General features: G+C 36.8%; 1 protein-coding gene across 2 annotated transcripts in view; it reads right to left on the minus strand.

Annotated features, from left to right (window-relative positions):
• The window catches only part of MOSPD2 (motile sperm domain containing 2), an 89,534-nt gene that overhangs the window by 60,118 nt on the left and 16,889 nt on the right, over window positions 1-12,527 (minus strand). For both annotated transcript variants that reach the window (XM_005701087.3, XM_005701086.3), the window contains exons 3-7: window positions 9,659-9,814; window positions 7,771-7,857; window positions 5,994-6,148; window positions 2,586-2,646; window positions 234-272 (exon numbers count right to left, since the gene is read on the minus strand). In XM_005701087.3, coding sequence (XP_005701144.2) covers window positions 234-272; window positions 2,586-2,646; window positions 5,994-6,148; window positions 7,771-7,857; window positions 9,659-9,814 — 498 coding nt within the window. The remainder of the gene's footprint in view (window positions 1-233; window positions 273-2,585; window positions 2,647-5,993; window positions 6,149-7,770; window positions 7,858-9,658; window positions 9,815-12,527) is intronic.

A 12,527-nucleotide genomic window follows, 5' to 3' on the forward strand; every position in this document is an offset into this window, starting at 1 on the left:
TTAAAAACTGTTTTTAGGCATGACTAAAGGGTGTCCCCAGAGCCCGGGAACAGAATGTTAGCCCAGTTTGCCTAAGAGCAGCCTTTGACTATTCCAGCTCCAGCCTGTTAAAAGTATACACCAAGCATAATACAAACATTTTTTAAAAAACAAGTATAGAAATATTGCTAAATTGGGAAGAAAAAAAAGGAATCAGATATTTTCTGTTAGGGAAGTATAAGTAATATACTCACCGTTCATTATCCAAGGCATATCGAAGATCACCATTTTTGCTGAAAGATGGGAAAAAAAAATCATTGATTGTAGCTCAGTCCCTCAATAGTAGTACCACTTATACCTGACCAAGAAAAAAACTAGTGATATAAATGGAACTAGAAGTTGAGATATGTGACTCAGTTTTAATCCCATGCAGTGTGAGTAGTGCTAGAAGTAAACTAACTTGTCACAATGGTGAGGGGTTCACCTAGGAGGACGGCTTATGTGTAATGAAAAATGCACTATCACTGCCCGCTGGCAAATAGCCTGTTCCTTTATTCATTATAGCTTTTATTTTTTGCAGAAAAGTACAAAAAATAGTTAAGTGGGTAAGTGGAGACTATGGATGTGGCATGTGGTATTAGTGCTAAAGTCCACTGAGCTTTAAAATGATTTCAATGTCTAATTTATGGTTTCAATTACAATTTTATAGAGATTATATCATTAAACCCACCCTTGACAGTTGTCCTCATTTTTAGTAAGTCATGTTTTAAGAAACAAAACTTGTTTCAACTTTTCTTAATATTATCAGCCCTAGGAAGCCAATAATTCCAAAGTACACAGAAATATTAGTTGTATACTTAGATGAAGATATTAAACAGCTCTATTAACAATTGTGACAAAGAATCAGAACTCACAAAGGGGACTTTTGATATAAAATTCATTCTATTTCAGATGAATCAAAAAACAATTTCATTCTTCTCTGAACAGGGAACCTCCTAGAATAATTAATGTAGGACAAGTAAAGTACATGTAGGGAAGAAGGTACATGGAAAAGAGGTACCCTGGTGCTTAATACCTCAGTCTTCATCTGAGATCTGCCTCAAAAGATCTGGATTCAATAGTTTAAGAAATAAGAGTTACATTTCATGACAAATTTTAAAGCATAAGTAATCTAAGATTCTGTAAAATTCAATGTCTGCAAAGCATTATGAAGCTAGAATATATACATTATATAGTTATTTGGAATGACAGTGTTCAATTCATCTTCATATAGACCCATGAATTTATTAACAGTTTCCTCAAAAGAATCTTAGATGTATTTTATAAAGCAGTAATAATATCTGTGCTCTTCAAAATGGCTCTTCACAAACTGCTTTGGATATTTCAATAAACAAGTAGAGATTTTTCTTTCATTTCGTACATAAAAGAAAGAAAACCTAATAATATGGGGTAGTATTTCCCTACTGATCAATGACTGGCACCATTCAGCAAGTCTTAATGAATCAGGGTACATGCCAGATCCAGGAAGAAATCAGAAGGAACAGCAGATCCTACAGGTTCCCCAAACCAAACATTCCTTTTACCTAAAAATGTTCATGAATACTCTCTCTGAAGACACGAGAGCACAGGGCTATGAGTGGCACTGATCCTTGATAACCATCATGCTTTCTGTATGCTCTTTACTCCACATTAACACTAACGTGAAAGCATGTCGGCAAAAATTACTACAATATTGTAAAGTTATCAGCCTCCAATTAAAATAAATAATTTAAAAAACCCATGGAAAAAAAGGCTTGATCTTAAAAAAAAAAATACAATGACTTAGGGATTTCATGCTTTAGTATCACCTGAGTTACAAGTCCCCAAAGACCCCAACTGTGGAATTTGCCAGGGGTGTGTCCAACCAGACCTCAGTTTCCATTTTCTGATATCCCTGTTGCATCTCTCCTGTCTCTTTACTTTCATCCCACACGGGTTAAAAGTTTTTGGCTATCTATGTGGGATGGCATCTTGATTCTCCAGGGGGAAACCATCATATAAATTTAATCAATCAAACATGAATACATAACATGTAGGAGTGCTTCATTTAGGTAACTAACAGAAGACTCACAATTAAAAAACAAAATCTAAATGCCAACTAGTCAAATGTTTTCTTAGTAACAATTTAAAAATATCAAATTGATAGAAACAGAGCATTTTATGTTTGAGTTGCTTATCACACCTTATCAACACTGCTCATCTGTGTCTTGCATGTAAAAAGCTCCAAATAATACTTAAAATTAATTTCTCAGTTGAAAATATTAAAATGGTACAATCTTAGAAATATATATATGTTTTTATGTCTCTCTATGTTTGTGTATGTGTGTGTTACAGGATGATAAAAACACAGATTACAACTTATACTCTTAAAACTATAAAGAACAGTGATTGTTTATGAACAATTTCTCCTGTACCTACTAGGATATGCACTTAAACTTCTACTAACACATTTAAAGCTCTTCACCAAAATGTAACATCTCAGGTTTTAAAGGCTATAATAATACAAAGCTCACAATTGTCATTGTCTATGGTTTCACTATATTTTTATAAACAAGAAATTTACTTACAGAGGTATTTGGGGTAATAAACCTTAAAGCAGTTGATGATAAAGCGTACAAAGTCCATGTCCTAAAATAAAGAATATACATTTAAATCTTTAAATGGCCACATTAGAAAATTTTAAATTGCGTATTTCTAAGGGTGCTCAATTAAATAAAAATGAGGTAATTATTAAATTCTTTAAAAATAGCTCATAAAATAAGTATCTATATTCCCAGAATTTGGTTTTAAGTCATTAAGATACTCAAAATAATCAATCTTAAAACTGAATTAAATATATGGCTGAGTCCCTTTGCTGTTCACTTGAAACTATCACAACATTGTTTGTTAATTGGCTATGCCCCAACACAAAATAAAAAGTTAAAAAAATTGAGTTAAATTAAATGCTTACACATTATTCATGTTACCTCAAACTGGTTAGATACTTCAGGCTGCTAAGGTAATGTGGCTTTATAAAATGGACCTAAAAAGGAACTCTCATAGAAAAATTCTAAACATCTGTTGAACAATTAAATAATTATTAGAACAAATACACAGGCTACAGCCTGACTACTGGGAATGGCAACATATATGTATATAAATTCTGACATCTCTTTTTTAAACCTAATTTCTATACCTCATAATAGTCAATAACATATATTTTATTAATCTTTCACACAACAGTTAATCTGATCATACCAGTTTGCTGGATCTACTTCAACCTTTGTTCCTCTTGTGTAGGAATCAAGAATTTTTTTAGTTTATATTTAACTACTGTTCATTGACTTCAATTTCTGGGAGATATAGCTGACTGTTAGTTCTACTGCACTGAACACAGCAACATGAAATTAGGTTATCAGGGATACTATCTACATGGATCATTTCATTTCGTATGTTTCCACTGGCCATGGGATGACTTACTCATCAACTATCTTGTAAGGACTGTAGGATGAAAAATACAACCAGGTAAACTTAAAAGCATCAATTACTAAAAGGTGAGCTGTCCTAGAGATCTGAGTCTATAAAGTTATTCCTAGCATGCGAGTTATAGCATCTTTTAACTCCCATAAACTGAAAATAAGCATCCTTAAGTATTTTAAGTATTTATTATGGAATAAACCCTAGCATATAATAATACTTTTATAACTAGTCATTATATCTACTGTACACAGGGTTTAATCATCTGTAGTAAAGTAAGAATCAAAGGGAATACCTCAAAATTTATATATTTAATTACCTAGTACATGATCTGTGGCCCCCAGACTTTGCCTAAAAAGTCCTTGTCCAATATTCTTGTTGGAAATACCTTTTATTTCCAAGGTATTAAATAAAATAAATAAAATGTATTAAATAAAATAAATACCTTTTATTTAACTGAATCACCTGGCTTATAAAATTCCAAATTACTGCTAATTCAAGTCGATTTAATAGGATGCCACTGGTATACATATATTGGTAGGTACTACATAAAAAAGTTTCATGACACCCATTGCTCCGTGTTCTGTGAGGATATTTTCAAGGATGCTATTCATTATCCTGTAAAACGTCTTCCCTTTGAAGACCCATGAAAGACTTTTCTTCTAGTTCAAGTATCAGGAATGGATGCACTTCTCTTAAGACACAGGTTTTAAAGTATGTCCACTAAGTAATTTTAAATGTTTCCATTTCTTTCAGGCAAGCTTAAAGCCAAACTGGTGGCCTAACTCTAATAAATAATTGTAAAAAATTTTTGACTTACCATTCTGTATACAGCTTTAGAGGCCAACTTAAATCTTTTGTGAATTGTGAGGATTATATATAATTATATATATATAAACATTATTATGTATAAACATAAAAATATATAAACATTATATAAACATAATTCAGTAAGATTCTAGTACTTGAAAACATTAATGATTTAAGTACTAAGTAATGCAAATAAATCTTATTTATAAATTAAAGATAATGAAATAAAATATAAGTAGCTTGAAAAATTATCAGACAGCTCAACTCTCTGCCCCTGTATTTGTTAATAAAAAAACATTAACTTTTTTTTATGATTCTGGGTTAATTTAAATACTAATTATTAGAATAGTATCATACATAAAGGATAACAGAATTATAATTTATTTCATGGAATATTTATTTATCTAGGCATTTTGGTTTAGATTTGAGATATAAAATGATTTACTCTGTAATCTAGAACTCACTGACATGGAAACTAGATTGAAAAATGAACCAAGGGCAAATGACTCAGAGATACAGAAAGATGAAAAAAAATGTGGGCCTACTGCCTAAAAAAACTCTATCTAGCTTTTTTTTTTTTAAATGTCTAAAGTTTCCCTTTTTGGGGTGAGGGTATCACTACAATATAATTTTGTCGCCTCTATCATCTAAAAATAAAAAGCTATTTTCCAGTATTACTAAGAATTCTTTATAAACACCATTGTACATAGCTACACATATGCCATCAATTAGATATACCATAATTCACCACTTCACTGTGTTGACATTTACAATTTTTCTAATTTTTCACCATTTTAAATGACACTCTGAAAAAAAATTCTGATGCACAAAGGTTTACTTTTTGTACCAAGGTTTATTTCTTTAGAATAGGTTTCCACAAGTTAATTACCAGGCAAAGAGTATGAATACGAACACTTGAAAGATATTAACATACTTTGCCAACTGGATTTTCAAAAAGATTTCAACACTGATGCAGGCGGGTCCCCAAACGCCCCTTCACTGCCACAGCATTAGCTCAGGTTTGAGTGTTAGAGACAACAGCTCTAATAAACAGACAACAAATCCCCATCACTGCTAAAGGGTTTGCAGTCAGCACTAAGGGCTCCAATGGAAGACTGGTAAGTTTTCTTTATTTTTTTAAGATTGGCAAGAATCATCTGAAGAAAACCAGGTTTGAAAACTAACCAAATCAAACAGAAAGCGCATTTAAACGAGCAAACAAGAAACCCCAACAAAATCACAAAGTGCTGGATATGCAAAAACGCAAGCAAACATCCTGTCACTGCCAAACAGGCAATGGTATGCTGGAGAGCTACACTGCTGTGCTCCACGTTTTCGGAGTGCACTCCTCTGTGCCAGGCACAGGGGAGGTGCTATAGAGGACACTGGCTTTGACAGAAAAGTTCACTGTTACCACACCTACTCATTACCCTGCCAGCCTTGACACCCAATATCCTGCCTATCAGGTAAGGAACATTTCTAGAAAACATACAGTTTCAATGCCAAATATGTTTAGTTTTTTGCAAATCCTATTCCATGTTTGACTTCAATCACAATTCCGGGCAGGGGGAATAAATTCCAAACATGACCTGACCTGATTAGCTTAATTTTATAGGTTTCTTTGGTTGAGTGGCTGGTGATAGGAAGGACAGGAGAGGAGGATGACGTCGTGATAAAACAATGATTCAGAATTAATGAAAAATTCTTACTATGCTATTTAGTCCAGTCTCTGACAGGTCAAACATCACTGTAACAGGCTTCCCATTTTCTCTCTTAGCATACCGTTCCAACCAGAATGCAATAAGCTTCTTTTTGTCCAATATGGTCTTATGGTCTTTTATATGGTACTTCACCCTGATCCAGACTTTAAGCAGAACATAAGATAAAAAGAAGAAAAAATATTTATAGCATTTTAATATTATTTTATGCATATATTATTCATTTCCCTTGACATTTTTAAATTTATATTTCATTTTGTTTCTCAGATTAAAACCATCTCTTCCTTCTTTTAAATGAGAAACAGTGTATACTTGTGAATCTTAAAGAGTCACAGAAAGGTATTCCCCCCCTTAGAAAATACACTTTCCCCCTTAGTAAGCAAGGGAAGAAAGAAAATACAGGTGAACAAGGAATATTTGCTAATAACCTACAAGTACTTTACCCTGTGCTTAACAATAAAGAAAGCACTAGAAAAACATTTTATCCAGAAGAAAAGCCCAGACAGAAGCACAATGGTGGCAAAAACAGGTGTCGTGCATGGGGGCAGAGCATGGCGAGTGTTGAGAGTGGCGGTAGCTAGGACAAAAATGTGACGAGCAGTGGGAGGAGTAGCTGAACAGAGAGACAGAGCTGGGCTCGAAGGACTCTGCGTTAAATGCTAAGGTGCTTTGATTTTCCTATTTCAAACATCTCTGGGCAGCAGCACAGAGGGGAGACTGCAAGAGGCAGAGAGGGAGGCCCAGCAGGCTGCTTCCTGGGAAGGGCCTGGGGTAGGGATGGGTTGGGACTGAAGTGAGGAAGTGCTGCGGAAATCAGGAGGGGCTCAAGTGAAGCTCTGTCCAGGGAAGAGTCAATGGCTGGTGGACCTGAGCTGGGCAGTACAGGGAAGGTGGTGGGATGTGTGCAGTGCACTGAGTTGTGTTGAAGGCGGCCAACCATCGATCCGGTGCGTGGCTGGGGGACAGCCTGGGGTCACCGCTGTCCCCAGGGGCTGAAGGAGCCCAGGTACTTGACATCACCCAAGGAGGCTGCATCAGCTGGAAAGGAAAAGAGGCCAGAAGAGGAACAGAGCCTGGGAAATACATGTGAGACACCATGTGGAAGAAGAAAAATGGGAAAGAAAGCTTGAGCAGGAGGAGTCGGCACTGGGAGGAAAACGCTCTGAGGGCGGTGACACAGGAGCTGATCACAGGCCGCCGCCTGGGCGTGCGAGGTGGGCACGGAGCGTGCAGCACACTACTTTGGCAGGCTGACTGCTCAGGATGGGGGCTCTGACGCGGCCACTGAGCCCCAGCCTTGGTGCCAACCGAGCTGCATTTTAGACAAAGGGGAAAGAGGACTGACAAGGGAGACCTTGGGACAGCAGGCTGATGATCGCCTCACTCTCACACCGATTTAGGAAGAAGTAAGGGGAGAAGACTGTGGGTAACTTGAGAAGCCATCCTCAGTGACTGTCAGAAACATTCTCCATCAAGATACTGGGTTGAATTTTAATATCAGTAAATTAGAAAGAAGAAAATGACTCTGAGTTACATCATTTTGGCTGTGTGATGGGATGTGGCATTTGGGCCTTTACAGCCTGCTTTATTATATGGAACATTCAACTACTAAGTACCTGATGCTTGGTCCACCTGGCCCCAACCACTCCCACTGGAGGAAACCTGACATGTGGTTCATACGCAGAAAGTTCTGCCTATTATCAATTCAGTTGAGATGGATGACATCTCAAAATCCCGAAAAGCTAGTACATATATTAAATATACTCACACAACTTGTTGCCTTCTTTGTCATAACCATGGAGATAAATGCCACCAATTTCCAATAGCCACCTGGGAATGGAGGCTTCGGTCAGGTCTAAAAGGTGACAAACTTTAATGAGTAATTCTAACTCAGAGGTCTTTTAAAGAGAATACTTAGAACATACAGATTACTATTATATAGTAGTTCTGGTACAGAAAACGATAAGGTTATTTTTTTTTTAAAGATACAGCTTTTACAAACATTTGGAAAGTACCTCTGATGATAAAAAAAAAAAGTGTTTCTTACTAAGTAGGAAAAAACTACATAAAGACAGAGATGACAAAAATGGAAAAAATCCATTTCCTTTTACATGTCAGCCATTATAATGTAGACACATTTTCATGTTCTGATTTTATTTCTCATAATGACTTGCAAACAAATATCATTATTGGACAATTTTGGAAGAACATGGCAGTAAATATCTACATCATAGTTTCAGAGGTGATGTAAGAAATTACTATGGTTTCTCTAGTAAAATGTTTTAGTCTATTTTTCTACAAAGTCTGATAACCAGCAGAGGCTAACACATTTATAATCTCGGCACAGGTGGGAAATACTTCAAGAAAAATGCTAGATCCTTTAGCAGGAGGCCTGCTCTCTAACAAGGTCAAGAACCAACACAGCAAGGCAGCAAATGCCAAGGCTTTTGTGTCATTCGTGAGTACTTCCCTAAGAACTCTCAAAAATGTCTTTATCTTTCCTCACCCCTCTTTCATCATATCTCTGCTATTGGCCACTAGAAACTAGCAATTCTATATAAGAGAAAACTATTGTTGAGTTTAAGGTTTATCCTGTACTTAAAACGATTTAGGAATATCAGGTTTACATTTCTTGCTTGGTTAATAAATGCTCACTGCTCAAATTACCTACAGTTTTTATATTTCCAATCAAATGATTTTTTAAATACCCTCCTTCTGAGAGATTCCTTCTCCAAATATGATGACTAGAAAGAGTTATCTGCTCTGGATTTATTTGTTGACTATTTTGTATTAAATCTCCAGACTCAGTCACTCCAGAGTTTATAATCCTTACAGTCAGGAAACCCTTCTTTAAACCTCATTGAAACCAGTAGTTTCAATGACTTCCTACAGGAGTTGGTGATGGACAGGGAGGCCTGGAGTGCTGCAGTACATGGGGTCACAAAGAGTCGGACACAACGGAGTGAACTGAAACCAGTAGTTATGCCAGTTTCTTCCTGTTAAATTTTTTAGGAGGAGATAATGGGTAACCTTTCCTGAAAAGAGGTCTTCATTTACTTGAAGACTACTACATAATCCCCTCTAAGATTTAAAACTTTTTTTTTTTCAGGGAAGGGGGTGCAATTTCAATCTAGAACTAGACCTTGAAAATCAAAATGTTAAGAGGAGGCGGCTACAGGCATCCTTGGGGATAAGCTTGCATTTTGGGGATTCCTATTCATCTAGTAATTCCACATGGAGCACCTATTAACACAAGCAACCCTGGGAATAGAGGCAGACACCAGGCAACAACTGAGAAAAACAGGCAAATAGTATCTCTTTTTCTCCAGGCTTGGTGGTAAAGATGCTGAGCTGCTAGTTTAATTAAGGTTCTAAACCAAAAAACTACAGAATAGGAGACTGTGCTGTTAGTGAATAACGTGAGTGTGATTTGGCTCCTTGGCAATCTGATTTCCTTGTGAATAATGCTACTTTTAAGACTTATTTATAAGATGCTTCTCTCAAAGTGTTACTGGGTCTTTATAAAACCTCGTACCCTGATATTTATGATGACTGCCAAGAATATTTCCAAATATGCTATTCAATACATGTAAAATAGTAACATTTATGCAGGGGAGGGATACAGTACACAGTCAAGGTTAAATTGAACAGCTTACCATTGACAGCCATTTCTTTCCTCCACTGAAAACTCTCATCAAGCATCTTCAGCGTTTCATCTACGACATTATGCCTCCAAGCCAAGTAACTTTCAATCCAGTTATCATCTTGCTGTAGTCTTTCAACATCACGTGAATCATACTTATCTGACTTATCTAGGGGAAAAACAGTAATAAATATCCATGTCAGATAAATTCTGCAGTGAATGATAACCAATACTAATACCAAAGGAGAAGAAAGACCCGAAGGATAAAGCTAAGCTATTTGAAGATAGACACAGGGATGCAGTTCAGATGAAAATGCAATTTAAAGGATTGATGGAATTTCTAAGTGTGACTAAAAGTTATCTAATAATTGCAGCTTTATTTCAAGACAAGCCACCACGGGTGTAAAAAATAAGAACATAGTAAAATATTTTGCAGAACCCTCTCTAAAGCCATAAATGAAGATCTGGGAAGAGCAATTATGTTATTGGAACTTGAAGTCCTCACCCTAGTCAACGAAAAATGAACTTTTGTGTAAAGAAATAACTAAGTCGTACCTAAAAAGACATGTGTTTGGCAAATGTCTTTTTTGAAAAGGAACTAAATCCAAAATGGAAATGATGTATGCAGCAGTCACCATTCCCCATAGTTCACTGGAATGTGTGTGCGTGCTTGTGTTAGCTGCCCAGTCATATCTGACTCTTTGCGACCCTCTGGACTGTAGCCTGCCAGGCTACATTCATGGACAGAGGTCCATGGGGTTCTCCAGGCAAGAGTACTGGAGTGGGTTGCCATTTCCTTCTCCAGGGATCTTCCCAACCCAGGGACTAAACCCAGGTCTCTCACATTGCAGGTGGATTCTTTACCACCTGAGCTACCAGGGAAGCCCTAGTTGGAGTAATTGTTGCCAATGATGTCTCATTATCCACCTACACACAAGCTGTGTTCTCATCAACCTCTACATACCTCTATACCCTCCTTCCACGGTCCCCCCTCTATTTTCCTGTAATTGAAGTTTCCTCATCTCCTTACAACCACCTCTGCACATCCAAATTCTACCATTCTGTAAGACTCGTTTCAAATGCTTCCTCTTCCATAAAATTACCCCTAGGCCCGGAAGTAATTCCTTCCCTGTGAATAGCTAGTGGACCTGAACTATGCCTTTCTTAAGGCACTTAGTGCATTTCCCCTTGAATCAGAGTTACTGGCATTTATGCTGTATCTTCCTGTACAGAGATCTTAACAGCACAGTCTATACATCCTAAGAAGCCCCCAGAGCAGATTACAGCAGAGCCAATGAAAAGACTTTTAGGAAATATTTGTGGACTGAATCTTTTCCTTTCCTATTTTTATTTTCTCAGGCAATGGTACCCTCCCAGGTGCCCAAGGAAGATATTTCAGAAAACTGCCTTCATCTACATTTTTTTTTGCCCCTAGTTAGTTGCCAAATTATATAGATTCTATCTCCTCTCCATTTGTTCTGACTTATTTCAGGCCCTCATGGATAATAGATGAAAGGGCAGGGAAATATAAAGCACATTCATAGAATTACCTTCTTTGAGACCCAATTTCCATATCTTTAAATTACATTAGATACTCACAGGGTTGTGTGAGGATTGGATAAAAATGTATATATATAAAAGTACCTGAAAGTTTAAAGCACTATAAAATATAACATGAGGCCGTAAGTCATGTATTATAGAGTGTTAGCTTGGATATGGCTTTCAATATCTGGTCTCTACTTTTCTAATGCATACTCTGTTGTAGATAAACCTTAGAAAATGGTATTTTAGCTCTGCTATTCAAACATTCATCAATATTCAAAGCAAAAAGGCCCCTGGGAACACCTGCCCCTCCAGAAGGACCATCCATCCAGTTTAGCTACTGGTCAACTTTCTCCAATGGACTGATATGGTGTTTTGCTTGAAATTACTGTCTGCCTTCAAGAAAATTTCTCCCCAAAGCCCAAGTCTGAATAACCACAGTTTACTTAACAGTTGTTCTTTCAAATAAAAAGGGTGGTCCATGAAAAATATGACTAATTTAGTTGGTAACTCAAGTGCACAAAAGTATTTTATGAGTACTTCTCAATTTTGTTACCCAGAACACTTAAAGAACATGCACTCAAGGGTCAAGATTTAATAAAACTTATTGCTTCATCAGAGGCTTTCTAAAATAACATTGACTTAAAAAAAATTTTAACTGAGCATGCTGACAATGAAGACTATATTGGCCATTCACCTTGATTCAGGCTGAGGAGGCAACAGCTTTGCCTACCAATGCTTCCATGTAATCAGAGCAAATGAAAAACGCAAGAGGCTTCTTAGCATCACTGTGAAAACAGCTCTGACCTCATGGGTTCCTGAAGAGCCCTTGGCATCTCCAAGGATCCAGAGACTAAACTCTGAGAACCACTTCCCCAGGAAAACATGTGGTAAGTGGTGAAAACTCAGAAAATTCTTAGCCATAAGCAGAAGAATCAAACATACTTGCTGTTATTATCATTATTCCTACCCCTGTTGGTATTATCACTACAGTGTCCCTTATCAAGAAATTCAAAGCTTACTGCTCCTGGAGAGCTTTTAGGAATGAAGATTTTTGCAATCAGAAATCTCCATTTAGATTAAAATGGTTGCTATTAATAAAACAGGTACTTAAACATATGAGATGCCTGTTGTTAGACATTATCCCTAGATAGAAAGAAGTGGAAATAAGAGAGCTAGAAAAGAGAGCGTGAGAGAGGACTATGGAGGAGGTTATGTAGGTGGAGGGAGAGAGGCAAGAGACAAGCTGGGGCAGAAGAGGACCGAGAAGGGGGCTAAGGCAAGGAGAGGGAGAGAAGGAAGGAGACAGAGAAACAGAAAACTGAGCATTCGAGCTAAGG

Source organism: Capra hircus (genome assembly GCF_001704415.2).
Source record: "Capra hircus breed San Clemente chromosome X unlocalized genomic scaffold, ASM170441v1, whole genome shotgun sequence".
Lineage (NCBI taxonomy): Eukaryota > Metazoa > Chordata > Mammalia > Artiodactyla > Bovidae > Capra > Capra hircus.